Here is a 15,458-nt window from a genome sequence, read left to right as displayed (position 1 = left end):
GTCTGACAAGATGAATGTGTAAATCGGGTCTAGGATTTGTGTTGAGCCATTTAAAGCTCAATAAAAAAGTGTAAACTTAAAACAGGAGCATATGCATAATATCAATGGCAATAGATGGGCAAATTCTCAATTCGATCTTTTAGTGAACTTTCATTGACGTCCTTCTATTATGATCCAGGAGATAGGAAGAAAAGGAAGGCTTCGAACGAACAAAACGATGACAAGCATATCAAGCCTAATGTAAGAATCTTGTTCGTATACGTGCAGGATTCTGCTCCTGAAACGATTTTTATTGTGATTCATTGTCTATTCATGAGATAGAAAATTATATATCCCAATAGTAGCCGACTTGCTGCCTTCTGCAAGGGAAAAAGGCAAATGGATGTTTTCCAAACAAACTATTCTGTGGCTGTGTGGTCGCCATTTGCTAATGGTATTTAATTATTTCTTTCTTAAGGTATCTATTCATTCAGTCTGGGCACTGTCATCTGATTCCGAGTCAGGTGATCATAGTCCAAAAAGGGAAGATCACAGCAATGAGCAAGAAACTTATGCGCACCAAAATTTGAATTCCAACGTGAAGAAAAATGTGGGGATGAAGTTCTTGGCAAAGATGGAAAGTCTCCATCAAAGAAGGAATCAAAAGGAAAGCTTCCACAGAAGCAAATACACCAAGATCATACACTACTTAATGCGAAGGGCACAAAAGGCAGGGGAAAAGGGAAAGGTATGAACAATGGAGTTGCTTCAGAATAATTACTAAATGCAACAGATGTCTCCATTTTCAAGCACGTGTACTTGAGTTAGGGATTTGCTTATTGTCTTTTGCATGTTATCTATCTGAAATTGGAACAGGGAGTGTGTGAAGATGCTGAAGTTAAAGAGGAAGGACTTCTGAAAAACATGTTGAAACTATGTAAGAATGGTCGAGATTATACTGGATACTAGAAATAAATTCCTGATGTGCCCTTGGCTTCAATGTATAAATAATTTGAAGGCATGGGGATTATCTATCCAGTCTGGCATTCTGAGTTTTGCACTTTTGCTGGCTATTTGTGATTCGCAGGTCTCTTCAGGGCTGCCTTTGATGCTTTCTGAGAAAGTTCAGCGTACAAAGGTTTGGCAGCCACATTATATTATGGCTTATCCTCTTCTCTGTATTCAATTCTATAAGGGCCATATTCTACGTCTTTTTGGTATGCTTTTAAAAGTAACTAAACATGTTTTTCTATGTGTTGCATAGAATTTGAGAAATGAGTTAAGCTATTAATGACTTGTGAATACTGTGGCTTGCTGTGGATTATATATATAGAGTTTGATCTTTCATGATTCATATCATTAGGTTAATCAAATTATCAATAAAGATTTCACAGCTTATTGACAATAAAAGAATGTTTTGGGAATTAGTGGGTAATACCGGTTATAATTAGGGATGGTAGTATTTGCTGTTTGTTGATCCATCATGTGATGTGCTTTAGCTTTTCATGGAACTTCTGTGCATGGTGAAAATAGGTATTGCACTTATCTTCCTCATTCACTAGAAGGAAAACAGGTTCTTTACAAAGTGCTCCTCTGTTTGGCAGGCACTTATTGAATGTGAAGGTGACTCTATAGATCTAAGTGGTGACATGGGTGCTGTTGGCAGAATAATGATTTCAGATTCTCCTTCTGGGGATCAGGAAGTGTACTTTGACTTAAAAGGTACTTTACTGGATATATTTTCTGACTGACGATTTATTATTATGCCTGTAGAAAGACGTGTGGATTCCTTGCACGTTGTAGCCGGTTTTTCAGTAAGCTAAGTTATAGCGACGTACTGGGTTTTCTAGAAATGAATGAACATGTCAGTATTATTAATTCCTGAGAATATCTGAGACTTACTGATGATATCTAATTTTTTACTTGTTGAGTTTTATTCTTCATAGATATATGTGTATACTTCTTTTCTGAGTTAATTACCTTTGTAATCTGCTGTTCTGCCCATTAAAATTCTATATCCGACCTTCTTAGTGATATAGTTCTTTTATTTTCTAAAGGATTACTTTATCTGATAGTACAAATTTTACATATTGTTGCAGGGACAATATACAAACAGCAATAATTCCTTCCAGGACGTTTGTGTTGTATGTAATTGATCTTGGATGGGATTTTCTTCCTTTGAAACCATCACCTTCTTGTTGGCCCAAAAAAATATGGCCTCCTGAGCTTTTTTTATTAGAATAAAGGCTACGTAACTTTAACAATCTGGAATTCTGGATGTTAAATCGCTTGATATTTGAAATATAAATATTGCTTTTGCCTTATGATACGAGTTTGTTCTTTCTTCAGGTTAGCTTCGGCAGTCAGAGGCAAAGGTCCGTTTGTCATCTACTTATTCCCTTGTGTGCTACCTTGGTGACCGTCTTCACCCCACAAAAAAAAAAAAAAAGAAAAAAAGAAAAAACCGTATCATCAAATAACGATTTATACCCATTCGTCTTGAGGGTTTATGTCTTGACTTTTTAACTTTATTGTCTAACCTCAGTAAGCATTTCATTGTTGCCTTTTTCCCCATTGTTACCCTTTTGTAGTGAGTATAGTGACACTAGGAAGAATACATCTTTACTACTCTTCTGGTTCTTAATATAGGACTTAATTGTTGAGTTAATTTTGGTCCTAAATATGAGACTTATTTATCACATTTATCAATTTTTCCTAAATTACCTTTATTGATACTTCCTCAATCATAAAAAGTAGGAAAAAGAGGGAGGATTTAAAGAAGATGATTGTGGTGTTTTAGGAAAAACATGTTATTTTTTATAATTAATTAATTTACCTAACTTCCTTAATTTAATCAAATTAGTTTTTATATTAACGACTGGAGGAGTAATTTATTCATATATTTCTTCATCAGATAGAGGCGATCATGAATGACTTCATACAGCTGAAACCGCAATCCAATGTGTATGAAGCAGAAACTATGGTTGAAGGTTGGCTGGTCTTTCAACAACTAAATAGAGATTTTATATGTATTTGGTGTCCTCTTAGGCTCTGACTGAATTATTGTGTATGGGCAGGGACACTGGATGGTTTCTCCTTTGATTCGGATGAGGAAGCTGACAAGTTACCGAAAGCAAACCAAACTGATCAAAATGAGCGGGATGAGGAACAAACCGACAAAAAAGCAAGCGGGAAGACTGACAAAACATCAGTAAGTTGCTACAGTACTTTGTGTTTTAGATTTGTCCTTCATGAACGTAGAGCTTCTTCATGCTATTTGACATGGTGCGGGCGTCCTTAATTGTTTCAAAAAAAATTGGATGCAGGGTAATGCAAAGAAAAGAGGTAGGAGTGCAGGCGGAAAACCACCTGCACCAAAGAAAATAAGGAAAAAAGCTCAAGGCTCCAAGAAAGCGAAGACCAAAAGATGAGTGTTTCACAATTTGTATGCGCCATTCAAGTGTTGACGACAGATGGAGTTGAAAATATAGAAGATCTGCCATTAGCGTTCTAAGCAGGCCATTCTTAAGATATTTCTGTTTGAGTCTATATTCCAGAATAACATTGTTTGTTTGGTTTTCAATAAATATTGTTATCTTTGAAAAATAAATATTATCATCTTTGATTCAAATTAGGCGGCTATTGTTCATTAAATTTATGCAGAACAGGTTGTGGAAGAGAGAATGTGTGGGAGAATAATCCTTACATTCCGGTCACGTTAGAAATGACAAGTTTTAGTGTATTTCTTTCTACATTACTACTTCGCTCGAGATGAGTGTATAGACTGGTGTTGCGGCTATGTGCTCTTAAGCATCTGGCAGTCCACTGAAGCAACGGAAGAGTAATTTATGATTCGGAATGCACGCATAGTTCTCCAAGAATCATACTCAACTGATCACCATCCCCATCCGAGAGAGTATTATATGGTTTCATTCATAGTGAAGACCATGTTGCTATAGAAGTCCAGAAAGTAAGAGCGGCAACACACAGGGAGAATGGGCATGAATAGGGGAAGAGAGCACTCGAGGAACCAGCCTGCTGAGCCGTTCCATTGCGTTTATTAGTTGGCTTTCTAATCCTGAACGGTGATGCCATATGTTAGTATTGGGGCTTAAGAGTTCATTACAGTTTTAGAGGGAGAAAGTAGCACCTGGAGGCGGAGGAGGGGCAGAAAATGATGTGATAACCGTAAGCTCTGCAGGTGAAAGTGCTGGTGGTGTCGTCGTAAGCGTAGCTGTAAGCTCTGGGACAGGCCTTCTTGAAGATGGTTGAGTAATGGGAGGGATGGCATGTGGTTGGGTTGGCATATTGTCCGCTGCAACAGTACTGGTCCGATCCAAATGCCTCGCAAGCGCTCCTGCACCCCACCACGCCCCCGCTTCCTTGCTTCCCGTTCCCACTCGTCACTTGGAGTTCTTTAGGGCAACCTGTATATATGCATCCATAATTCATCATTCCAGTTTCGCCCTCAAGTTCAACACTCGAATCTCATCTTCAACTATCACACAGCTGGATCAAACACTTACTTCTAAATCAAGATTTGTCTTTTATGTTTATAAATTGGACATTTGATTTCAATGAAAGCGGTTGATTCTTAATATAACCCAACCTCCTCGCACCTCAATTTCGCCTTCGAGATCATTATCTTACACGCTTTAATTATTAAGCTGGGCTAAATGGATTTCATGCTCATAATTGAAAATGAGCATATTCTTCGCGTTAAAATTAGCTGTTCAGATATATTATCTTGTTTTGTTCTAGCTTCTATTTTTTAATATTTTGTAGCTTAAAGATGCAATTTCTAGATAAGAATAATTCTTGAATTGTTATTTTTTAAAAAACACATAAATATATTCAAATTAAATTTAGACGACGATGAGCATGAATCATCACGACGAGCACTGAATTAAAACGCATAAACAGTCTAGTTTCTACTGGCATAAAATATGGGAAGGAGTTAGATATGATATATAGAACGGTTGAAGTCGGGAGTAGCCAAACTTTGGAGGTCAAACTCTCATGTGATATAACGCAGATTGTTATTATATTACCTGTGTTGATATTAGAAATACAACCAGTGGAATTACAGGCGGAGGCACCATAGACGCCTGCTGGGACAGCAAGCATTGGAAGATTGTAGCCATCGACGAGGCTGACATCATAGAAGTCTTGGTCAGTGCCGCCACCGAGTGTTATCTCAAACAACGACGCCGGAGGAGCTGCTCCGCTCCCTTCACATTCCAGCTTCCCCCCGCAATCACCTGTTTCACACTTTCCGTTTCCCTTCCCATCAAACTTGCACCCAGTCCTTCCCCATATCCTCCCCGACCATTTCGGCCCGCTCGTCAGTTTCACACTTCCCCCCGACTCCAGCCGGAACCCCGTTGGCGACAGCTCCGCCGACCCTGAACCCGACAGCGTGGCCGGCCATATGGTAGTGCTGCAGTTGTTGGTGATGGTGAATGTGATGCAGTTAGAACAAGTTGAGAATGTGAAGAGAAGGAGGAGCAAAGTGGGGAGCTTCCTGCAGAACGCCATTTTTGATGATCGACCGATCTATTTGTGATGCGAGCTTGATATATCTTTGTGTGTGTGTAATGCATTATGCATTACAAAACCAAAGCGTGAAGTCGCTTTTCTGAAAATCTGAGGCGCGAGCAAAACTCCTTTTATGGGTTTAGCATTCCTTTTATTGTAAATTTTCTCTTCAAAAAGCAATTCTTTGCTTTTGCTGTTGCATGAGATATGGTACAAATTGGGAAATCCATGTTTTAGACTCGTGACTCGTGACTTCGCTCCAAAGGACGGCGTCGGGATCTCAGATATTTTTATACAATTATTTTGAAATACATGAATATTTTATTGGTAAAAATGATTAAATTATTATTAAATAATATCATTTTTAGATAAAAGCTTGATTTTAAGATTTTATTTCCATATTTTTATGTTGAAAATTATAATTGCTTATTTTATATTTTAAAATGTAAACTTGACAGTTATTATATCTTGTAAGCAACAAGTATTAAAAAAAAAAGAGAGAGAGACCAAAATACAAATAATCCCCTTCAACTTTAGCTCTTTTGTAACCTGCGTCTCTTATCTTTAAAAGTTTAAAAATAACATCCTTAATTCTTATATTTTTACATTTAACATCTTGCTGTTAAAATGTTGGTTAAATCTAATGGAATGAATGCCATATCAGATTATTTAAAATTATTAGGCTCATAAAATGTAATTTTTATTGTTTGATTAATTTATTCCAACTCAAAACTCATAATTACCAGAGTGACATCTTTGTAATTATATCAATAACAGTTTCAGTTCTTTGTCTCGCCCAATCTGATTGTCTTGCTCTCAGTCTTACTCATAAGCTGTGTTAGCCGTCGCGCAGATGCGCACAAAATATTCACACTTTCCTGCGACGTCAATTTCTCTAAAAGGGATTGAAAGCTTTGGATTAATGCTGCTACCCCTTTCGACGAATTTTTTAGGAGATTATCTAAAACCTAAGAAATTAATAGAAAGTTGTTATAGATGCAGAATAAGTCGGATTTTATAGTTTAATACTCCGTACGATTGGGTTTTTCAAAATAATTCTTTCTAATAATATGTTTTGACTGGGGGCAACAAGCATGTGATTCCATCACATGATAATCTCCTAAAAAAATTTCAGAAAAAAATCCAGATTTAAGAGCCATGTGATGAAGATGATTTTTGAAATAAGGAATAGAAAATGAATAAAACGGTGCAATGGGGAGACTTGCGAGGTGGGAGAGGTTGAAAGAGCCAGACTAGGAATTGTTATTAGTAGTCACAAAAATGCCTTTCAGTAGAATTGAGTTTTGATTGGAATAAATTAATTAAAAAATAAAAATTATGTGTCATTGTCATAATAATTTTAAACAATCTAACATGACATTCATTCAATTAGATTTAACATACACTTTAACGGCAATGTGTTAAGTGTTAAAGTACAAGAGTTGAGGGTGTTATTTTTAAACTTTTAAAAGTGAGGGAGGCTATTTATAAAAGAGTTAAAGTTGAAGGGGCTTATCTGTATTTTAACCTTAAAAAATGTTGCTTAAGATGTACTACTATATGGTGAAACCGATCTTTTACATACTAGATGGTCGTTATTAATGGACATATTAATTTTGAAGAGAAGAGTGCATATTTTTAACTAAAAAAACGAGCACGTAATGCGAATATTTTTTCTAGAAAGGCTACTTTAAAAATTGCTTTAAGAATTTAAGGATCTAATGCTAAGAGATGAGGCTTGTTATCCAAAAATAAAAGGAGAATATTTCTAGAAGCTCAAGAAATAAAAATTAGGATGCTTAAATTATAATGATGAAATCTCTTAATAAGATTGTTCTAAAAAATATTTTCCAAGACTATCTCCGAACAGATGTTACGGACCACGTCATCGTGATGAATTTAAGGACTAACCAATTACTAAGGGAATCAATCATGGTTAATTTTATTATTAATTAAACACTGCCGCGCACTAATATAACATCTTTTCCTGTTTCTGGGGAAAAATCCCAGTAGTGATGGCCCGCCCTTCACGCTAAACAAGCGCTTTCCGGTGGATCAATTTGGAGGTTTTCAGGTCAAAAAAAAGGGCGCATCACTTTCGAGGTATATGCGAATAGTGAATAGATCTCAGAAACGCTCATTGCCTTTCCTTTTCCTCTTCTCCCTCCATTTCTTATCCTTCTCAAACTTTTCTATCTCATAACTTTAAAATGGCAGATTTTAGAGGGAAAATATACCTTCCTAAAATTGTCCCATAGGCATCAGCCCCACAGGCCATACCTCCTCTACATAGTATTATAGTTGTTATTGTGGTCGCAGTCCTAGTTAAATTTCTTTTTTCTCTGTTTTCCTCCAGTTTATCCAAACTCATCCAAACTCTGAGAATTTTATTTTCTCCATCTGTCTTCCTTCCAATTTTTTTCCTCCATCTCATTCAAACACAGCATAGTAGAGCCAAAGTTACATCAAAACGCACCAGTTTGCAAAGAACGATGAATTTTGAAGATTCTTACAATCACTTGAGACTATTAGTGAATGTTAAAAGTTGAGACTAGACATAATCTCAAGAATTAAGAACAGCATACCGTGTACAAGCTCACATCTTCCTAGCAATGGAAACGATGGAATTAATAGAGAGAGGCCAAAGGATAGTCACTAATATCACCTCCAAAAGCCGAACGCTGGTTGTCATGTAAATTAAACTTAATAGTTACAGATCTAAGGCAAGAATACGAGAATCCAAACTCTGCATCTTCTCAGCAGTAGAAATAACGGGCAAGCTTTGATAGACCTATGGTAATTACAAGAATTGCACTTGCAGTCGCAGCCACTCTCCTTGCCATCAGCTCAATGCCACCGTCTGAAGCGGCGTATAGTGGAATATATCAATGAGATCTTGTGTTCCGAAGTTTCATCAACCTGCCTTTTTCGGCTTTCAGAATCCAGTTTTGGTAATCACCATAATCTTATAAGCAGCATCAGGATTGTCAATTCCAACTCTTCTAACATCACGTCAGATTAGCTTCACTCTTGGAAATTGTTTCCAGATCCGCATCCATCATCTTCTCCACTCTGCAGCAGAGGCATCCTGCATTGAACAAACAAGACACGTATCACTTCATCATCTAGCACAGCATATTGACTTCACAAATTTATTCAGTATTGCAAACAAAATGTTTTCAAGGCTCCTTGGTAGCTTCTGCTTCAAAACCTGCACAAGTTACATTAACCTCAGACAGCTAGTTATCAATCAAATCACGGAGAGAATGAGCTATAGAGCGATAATCAATACAGCTGCAAAGCTGAACTACTAAACCTTTCACCAGATAACATGGCAAAGATCTTGTTCATATGAAGAACCAGAGAGAACCTGAGCTTACAGAAGTAAAGGTTACCAACAAACCCTGAATAAAGAGATCAGTCAGGAAGTGACAACATTGACAGTGGTCACCTGTTAGTTTAATCTAACTCAGGGAAACAGAAGAGGTGAAAGAATACAAATCCTAACAGTAAGGTACAAATTACTAGTACATAAATACTACAATCGGATTATCCCTGCTATAACAGATTAACTATCGATATAAACTTCAGAGCAAACCAGAAAAGGGTTACAGATTGCTAATATATAGTACAATACTGTGGTCCATAATCATTATCAAGCATCATAAAGGCCAGAATACATCATGCAGTTGTAGCTCGCTACAGCAGTCTGCTTCTCAATAAGGTTAGCAAGAGACTGATGTCTATTTAAGTTCCATAAACTCACCATCGAACAGTCAAGCTATTTCAAGAACTATTACATAAATACTAGAAATATAAGGAGTTCCTACAACAGAGGGACACGTAAGGTCCAGCAATAAGTAGTCCACAATTGATCAAGTTCTGTAACTAGTCCAATAGAAAAAGGAAAAATGTCCAAAAGGACAAGAAATTATTAGAGTCTTTTTGAGTTATATGATAAAAATCTAGCTCATATCCATGCCATCTCCAACTTGGCTGCAGATAGGACTGACAGCAGAGAAAGATCTCTCAAAAGGAGAAGGATGAATTTGTGCATCCCGTCTACGCTTAAAACCACCACAGCTGTCAGAGGGTGAATTGTCCGCATCGAGCTTTCTTCTGACACCTCTCACTGCTTGTTCCTCTGTTGGTGTAAGAGGGAAAATTTTACCACTTGCTCGGCAAAGAGAGCTATGGTTATCATACAAAATTCTCTGATTGCAGTTTTTATCACATATGTGAGTCAGCCCTGTTAGCTTGCAGCGATACATGTTTCCACAAACATGTTCGTTTTCACATTTCCAGTCGCATTTGTGACCAGGAATGGGACCATCTCGACCCAAAATACTTGACAGATAAATAACATTTGCAGGACCTGCAACCATAGATTTGCCATATACCTCCATTCCTTCTGTTGAAACAGCAACTTCTAAGATTCTAACACTCCGATTTCAAGGCCTTGCCTGAATTGTCTGCAGGCCCATCACAACAGAGAATTCAGTTAAACTCAACAGAAATTGATCTTCTTGCCTCTAGAGAGAGAGAGGGGTCGAAATTAATATAATATTTTTATTCAGAAAACTTTTGGCACTCTAGTTGTAATTACGGTAAGAAACAACACTGTCCGCTATCTGTTACATGAAAGACCCAGTCATTAAGTAGATTTTAATCCTTGAATGTATCAGCCATAGATAGCGAGAAACAAGGTCAAAGAATTGAGGCCTTCAAATACATGTTCACCGGACCACTCGTACCGACTTAAGACAGTCTCCAGGATCATAAAAAAGGTAACGTTTATTCCTCGAGCAAACAAACGACCACATGGGACAGATCTAGGCCTCAGCCGTTTAATTCCAATTCCAAGATGGCAGCAGATGGCACAATTGACACGAGCTCCGACAATAATTACCTATTAATAACCACCTTAGAGGTTTATTACACACAAAACCTAACCCGAACCTTTTTTTCAATTACAGTTTCGCATCGATAATCTCCATAAAACAACCGAAGAAACAAAAACATCAAAAGGATCATCGCGCTCTCAGGCGAACCTAACAATTTCACCACCACATCACATACGCGCGGGAAAAGCAGGAGAGTTTAGGAACGACAACAAAGAACCAACCAACGCCAGAAGATAAAATGAAGGTAGATAACTCACGCTCTTCAACAAAGTCAAGCTGCCGAGTCTGCCTCCTTGCCTCCGTTACTCCGTACCTAATACCTACAAAATGAGAAAGAACCACCAAAAAGATACAAAACTGATTTCTCTCTCCTCTCCCGTACTCACTCTCTCTGCATCACCTTCGCTAACACAAAATTAAACAAGCAAACGAGCGCAACGGCCTTGGTATTTATAGAAAAGAGGGCGCTACAGCAGCGGGTGTGACTACAAATCCATAATGGGGTTGACGTCCCCGGAGACCAAGCGAAATGCAAATGAAATTCATGTGAAATTTCAGTCAAATGTGGGGCGAACCGTAATTTCACGAAGTCATGTTTTGGGTCAGGTGGCCACTTCACCTATAATTTTGGATAAACTCACGGATCCAACGATCGTAACGGAGTTTCTGACCATCCCTACCTTTTTATTTTTTGTTTTAATAAATATAAAAACATGTTTTTGTACCTTGCTTGTCACGTGTCTCTAACGGTCCTTTCGCTCTCCGTCTCCGCCAGCTTTCCCACTTTTTTAACGATTCAATGATGCCAGAGATAAACAGGGTGAGCCGCGTAGACCTTATCGCCGCATCATCACTTGACACGTGTAATTAGAAGCGGCATCATCGAGCTCCATTACTAATGCCTTTGACTCTATAGCCCCTGCGCCTTATCTTCATCCGGCCTTTTTTTATTTTGGGTCCTGATTTAATCTTCATTGGTCTTTGGAGCTTCCTTCTATTTCCGCCGTCCGAATTACTGGACTGAGCCTACAACCCGAAATCGGCCCATCTATTCTAATAGGATCTTATTTTCTGGCGGCTGTGTTTTGGTAAGCTAGGAATTGGCTCAAAAGAGACGGAGACGGATTCGCAAGACCAAAATACCCAGAAATTGTGCTGATTCCAAGTATATTGCCATCGCTGCCCTTGTTTTCACTCACTATTACAGCTCTCCTTTCGTCTCATTCCGTCGCGTACGATTTTTCCTCCTCAGTCATCTTCTTCACTGTCTGAACTTTGCCTTTCCTACTTTTCTTCTGATTGTGGATATTTGCTTTCGGTTTCTATCTGGATATGAAGTTTGCTGTGGATCTGTACTTTGCCGTTCGATTTTTGCTTTTCTTCTTGCTCTAGATTTTTTGCTTTTGTTCTTGTTGTAGATCTAATTATGATTTATGCCAAGTTGTTTCTGCCTCACCGGTGCTGATCTGGGGTGATGGGGTGGTTTTCGATGTCGGAGAACTGAGTCCTTTTTATAAAAAAACAAAAAAGGGTTTATGAAGGGTACTTTAGTCCTTCGATGTTATTATTATTCGTGACCCAATTCTATTTTCTTTTCTATTCCAATTCTTATTCCTTTTAGTTGTTTGGTTGGAAGGGAGGGGAGGGATGAGTCCCTCCTCTCATTTGGTTAAAAATTTTAGAGGGGAGGGAAGTCAAAATGTTCCCTCGCTCCTCCCATTTTAGCTCTCCTTCAAATGGGGAGTTTTTGAAAGGGAGTTAAAATTTTAAACTATTATACTCTTATAATATTTTTAATATTTCACTATTACCTATAAAATATATTATTATAATATTTATTTTAAATAAAAATATATTATCCTAAGTAAAAAATAAAAAATATAAATTATTATAATTAAAAAATATATTATAAAAAATTATTTAAATAAAAAATTATAATATTATAAAATTAATTGTTTTTTATAAATATATTATTTATTAAATATATTTTAAAACTGAAAAAAAAAGAATAGTTTAAAAAAATAAAATTTTATTTTTTTTGTTAATTTGATTATTTTAAATATATTATATTAATTATAATAAAAAATTACCGTACCAATTTTTTAATACACATGTTAACATGATAAGATTGAATTTTTATTACATTATATAATTTAAATTAAGATCTAAATTAATTTATATAATATATCAATAAAAAATATAATCTAATATGTGAGGATAAAATAGTAAATTGATTATTACTATCTCTTTCTTCCCCTCTTTAAATTAAACAAGGGATCATTAAATACCCTCCTTCCCTTCCCTACCCTCCCCTCAATACAAACATGCCCTTTCTGTTCCAATTCCGCTAAGTCCTCTCTAGGATACCAAACGTGGCCTAGGGGTTTTGCCTAATTGTGAACCCTAAACTGATCAACGGCGGTCCCGCCGCGCTCTTCCCGGTGCTCGTGGAAAACTCCAGCATCGCAGTTACGATTGGCGCGAGGACCGCGATTCTCTCAAGACTCAGGATTCTTCTCTTGTTTGGGGGATTTTCTTCCCCTGCTTGGGTTCTTCTCGTGGAATTAATATCTGTGGAGTCGGGGATATAGGGTACAAAGTAACTCTGGGCACTTAAATTGTATGCATTTACTATAGGATGGACAAATATTCATATGCTGTCCACAGAATCCTTTCCTCTTTGTCGAAGTACATATAAACCAAAAGAATTTTGGAGTCTCTGTTCTAAATTCTGTGAATTACTTGCTGGTATCCTTATCATATTGTAAATTTTTTGGTATATTTATTGGTAAGATTTCCTTCTAAATGTTAGATCTTTTTAACATAGAAATGGTCCGGACCCCCCCCCCAAAAAAAAAAAAAAGAAGAAGAAAACACCTTTCTGATGTCAAGCTATGAGTTCTTTTCATTTGTTGGAGTGACTAAGCTGTAAATATGTGATAATTTGGCGAGAGAGAATCGATTTTCAATCAGCAATTAACGAATGATATTGTGTGAATTCCCATTTCCGTTTGATTTTCACTATGATTTTTTGGTTTATCAGATCTGGAATAACTTTTTCGATATGCATTTAGTAACATTTAAGTTGCTTGATCCTTGCGATCGATGTTTACAGGGAACGGATCTGCCCGAGTGAGTGTTCTACAGCAGATAAAGCCAGGTAAAGGGCGATCATGGTGGGATTTAAGAATAGGTACATGGTAATGGAGGTCTTTTTGAATCCTAACAGAGACCATGTGGGTAATGATTGTATTATAATTACCCAGTTTAATGTGTCTAAAGCAATAAAAGAAAGCATCCTGCTAAACTTTGGGGAGTGTGGTTTGGCCTCGTCCGTGGGATCATTCATGGGTTAGTAACAAATCATTTCTTTATTTTTGGTTCTTATCAGATTTGCCTTCTGTCTGTATATTTAGCGCGTTATTTTTTGAAATGATGAGTATATTTCTTGTTTTTTGTAGTCAAGTATGTCAATCCAATCACCAATACATGCATCATTAGAGTCTCAAGAGAGGAATATCAAAAGGTTTGGTCTGCTATTACAATGGTCAGAAGTATTGGGAACTACCCAGTGACTTTTAACATGTTGGACCTGTCTGGTAAGTAGGCATTCTAGTCAAGTTTGACAAAATAATATGTGATGACTGAAGTTTCCATCCACCTCTGTAATTACTCCTATTGCTGATTTCCTGTACAGAAGACTACCTGACATGACGTGATGACTTTTGCTTCAGGGAGTATAAAGGCTTGTAGAACTGCTGCCTTGAAGTGTGAGGAATTGAAGTTTGAGCAATTCAAACTTATGGTGGGAGATCGTCTCTCGACTGATGATACCCAGCGCATGCATAATTATCTTGAAAAGATCAAAGTACTGGAGCATTGAATACTTGGCCACCTACCTCTTAAGATAGTTGATGTTTGATCTGAAATTTTGCCTGCTCATTCAGAATATAGGATTTACAAGGCTGGTTTTTAGATGTTTACAAGTGTACAGTTCCCTGCATTTACATTTTAGTTTTGACTTGCATGAGTGGAAAAAATTCTCGGAGAGAAAAATGCAAAAAAATCTCCTTTAGAGCAAGTTACTTGCAAACTGTGTCTTGAATTTTCAAAACTGGAAATTGAAGTCTATTGATTTTTTCCCCTTTAATGATATTTACTCAAAGATTCGTTGCCAGCGGAAGATCCCATCGCCATATGAACCTATTGTCCCATCACGTGAATGTGACAAGCCAGTGTCATCCGACTTGTTAAGAAAGTTGTTAAAGTGGCTTGAATATGTTTGAAGGTCATTAATCGATAGGGAGGTTTCTTTTTATTATCAATTTATTTGAAGATTTAATTGTTGACGGAGGATGATTTATATAGCTGAATTTACTGTGTAATAAGGCTTGTTTACATTAACTCATTTGCTGCACAATCTTGAAATTTTTATATATAATTAAGCGTGGCAACTTGTTCCGTCTCCAATGCTACATGTGTAGATATTGAGATCATGGGAGACTTCTGCTGGGGTTTTTGAATCACAAAAGTTTAAAGACTTATTTTTCATTCTTAAATGTGAACAAAGAATTTGAAGACTTACTGTAGGTCTGTGGAAGAAAATGTATACATTTTTCCGTGTGAATCAATCTGTAGATATAATTACTTCTTTTGCTATATAATTGCTTGGGTTCGCAGAAGTAGACAAAACAATGTGGGATGATATTGGCGTCCTGTGATGATGAAACCAAAACGAGGCCGAAATCCATCCTGCAATTTCCATGAGAAAGCCCCCCACTCTGGATGCGACTACACGCAAAAGCCAGTAGTGCAGTCAGACTTTGGATCCATGAATACACGTGGACCCCATTTAAACAATCAACCTTGCCTCCTTCCCCTTTCTTGTGCGGAACGGAACTTTTAATTTATTTTCCCTTTTAGAAAAATAGAAGCGCATGCAAGAAAATCCCAACCCCCACCCCACCAACGCTGTGGTTTCGTGGGATCGCCGCTGCTATAAATAAATGCTTTCACATTCTCCTCTTTACATACACA

At 37.2% G+C, this 15,458-nt stretch overlaps 4 protein-coding genes and 1 long non-coding RNA gene across 7 annotated transcripts; 3 read left to right on the top strand and 2 right to left on the bottom strand.

Annotated features, from left to right (window-relative positions):
• The first annotated feature begins 1,056 nt into the window (after nucleotides 1-1,056).
• Nucleotides 1,057-2,092, top strand: LOC114751283 (uncharacterized). Its single transcript, XR_003740730.1, has 3 exons — nucleotides 1,057-1,117; nucleotides 1,584-1,701; nucleotides 2,079-2,092. It is a non-coding gene; the product is annotated as an uncharacterized LOC114751283 (long non-coding RNA).
• An 18-nt stretch (nucleotides 2,093-2,110) lies between these two features.
• On the top strand, nucleotides 2,111-3,633 carry LOC114751282 (DNA-binding protein BIN4-like). The gene is made up of 5 exons (XM_028939937.1): nucleotides 2,111-2,123; nucleotides 2,329-2,354; nucleotides 2,894-2,969; nucleotides 3,057-3,190; nucleotides 3,306-3,633. Exons 3-5 carry the CDS (start codon nucleotides 2,906-2,908, stop codon nucleotides 3,408-3,410), a joined length of 303 nt encoding a protein of 100 aa, XP_028795770.1. The 5' UTR covers nucleotides 2,111-2,123; nucleotides 2,329-2,354; nucleotides 2,894-2,905; the 3' UTR covers nucleotides 3,411-3,633.
• A 172-nt stretch (nucleotides 3,634-3,805) lies between these two features.
• LOC114751279 (thaumatin-like protein 1) lies at nucleotides 3,806-5,517 on the bottom strand. The gene is made up of 3 exons (XM_028939935.1): nucleotides 5,031-5,517; nucleotides 4,130-4,406; nucleotides 3,806-4,057 (listed from the first exon to the last, which is right to left on the bottom strand). The coding sequence occupies exons 1-3, from the start codon at nucleotides 5,515-5,517 to the stop codon at nucleotides 3,913-3,915; spliced, it is 909 nt and encodes a 302-aa protein (XP_028795768.1). The 3' UTR covers nucleotides 3,806-3,912.
• A 2,627-nt stretch (nucleotides 5,518-8,144) lies between these two features.
• LOC114751281 (uncharacterized) lies at nucleotides 8,145-10,866 on the bottom strand. The gene is made up of 2 exons (XM_028939936.1): nucleotides 10,679-10,866; nucleotides 8,145-9,989 (listed from the first exon to the last, which is right to left on the bottom strand). The coding sequence occupies exon 2, from the start codon at nucleotides 9,921-9,923 to the stop codon at nucleotides 9,483-9,485; it is 441 nt and encodes a 146-aa protein (XP_028795769.1). The 5' UTR covers nucleotides 9,924-9,989; nucleotides 10,679-10,866; the 3' UTR covers nucleotides 8,145-9,482.
• A 560-nt stretch (nucleotides 10,867-11,426) lies between these two features.
• On the top strand, nucleotides 11,427-14,604 carry LOC114751277 (probable ribonuclease P/MRP protein subunit POP5). 3 transcript variants are annotated; one of them, XM_028939932.1, is made up of 5 exons: nucleotides 11,427-11,653; nucleotides 12,784-13,013; nucleotides 13,537-13,772; nucleotides 13,883-14,020; nucleotides 14,156-14,604. In XM_028939932.1, the coding sequence occupies exons 3-5, from the start codon at nucleotides 13,595-13,597 to the stop codon at nucleotides 14,302-14,304; spliced, it is 465 nt and encodes a 154-aa protein (XP_028795765.1). In that variant the 5' UTR covers nucleotides 11,427-11,653; nucleotides 12,784-13,013; nucleotides 13,537-13,594; the 3' UTR covers nucleotides 14,305-14,604. The 3 variants fall into 3 exon arrangements, with proteins under 3 accessions (XP_028795765.1, XP_028795766.1, XP_028795764.1); XM_028939933.1 differs by lacking the exon at nucleotides 12,784-13,013; XM_028939931.1 differs by lacking the exon at nucleotides 11,427-11,653 and having other exon boundaries at nucleotides 12,752-13,013.
• Nucleotides 14,605-15,458: the final 854 nt, after the last annotated feature.

Source organism: Neltuma alba, unplaced genomic scaffold (assembly GCF_004799145.2).
Source record: "Neltuma alba isolate B1F8T4 unplaced genomic scaffold, ASM479914v2 tig00006859_pilon, whole genome shotgun sequence".
Taxonomy (NCBI): Eukaryota; Viridiplantae; Streptophyta; class Magnoliopsida; order Fabales; family Fabaceae; genus Neltuma; species Neltuma alba.
Note: the sequence above shows the minus strand (reverse complement) of the source record. Positions and strands in the feature narration are given on the sequence as shown.

What these genes read in the sequence shown, in the direction of transcription:
- LOC114751279 (XM_028939935.1), bottom strand. Translation starts at nt 5,517, where the DNA reads ATGGCGTTCTGCAGGAAGCTCCCCACTTTGCTCCTCCTTCTCTTCACA. An exon ending in TATTTCTAATATCAACACAG is followed by an intron (nt 4,407 to 5,030) that starts GTAATATAATAA and finishes GCATATATACAG; the next exon opens with GTTGCCCTAAAGAACTCCAA. An exon ending in TGCCCCTCCTCCGCCTCCAG is followed by an intron (nt 4,058 to 4,129) that starts GTGCTACTTTCT and finishes ATCACCGTTCAG; the next exon opens with GATTAGAAAGCCAACTAATA.
- LOC114751282 (XM_028939937.1), top strand. Translation starts at nt 2,906, where the DNA reads ATGAATGACTTCATACAGCTGAAACCGCAATCCAATGTGTATGAAGCA. An exon ending in AGCAGAAACTATGGTTGAAG is followed by an intron (nt 2,970 to 3,056) that starts GTTGGCTGGTCT and finishes GTGTATGGGCAG; the next exon opens with GGACACTGGATGGTTTCTCC. An exon ending in GGAAGACTGACAAAACATCA is followed by an intron (nt 3,191 to 3,305) that starts GTAAGTTGCTAC and finishes AATTGGATGCAG; the next exon opens with GGTAATGCAAAGAAAAGAGG.
- LOC114751277 (XM_028939933.1), top strand. Translation starts at nt 13,595, where the DNA reads ATGGTGGGATTTAAGAATAGGTACATGGTAATGGAGGTCTTTTTGAAT. An exon ending in GTCCGTGGGATCATTCATGG is followed by an intron (nt 13,773 to 13,882) that starts GTTAGTAACAAA and finishes TGTTTTTTGTAG; the next exon opens with TCAAGTATGTCAATCCAATC. An exon ending in TAACATGTTGGACCTGTCTG is followed by an intron (nt 14,021 to 14,155) that starts GTAAGTAGGCAT and finishes CTTTTGCTTCAG; the next exon opens with GGAGTATAAAGGCTTGTAGA.
- LOC114751281 (XM_028939936.1), bottom strand. Translation starts at nt 9,923, where the DNA reads ATGGAGGTATATGGCAAATCTATGGTTGCAGGTCCTGCAAATGTTATT.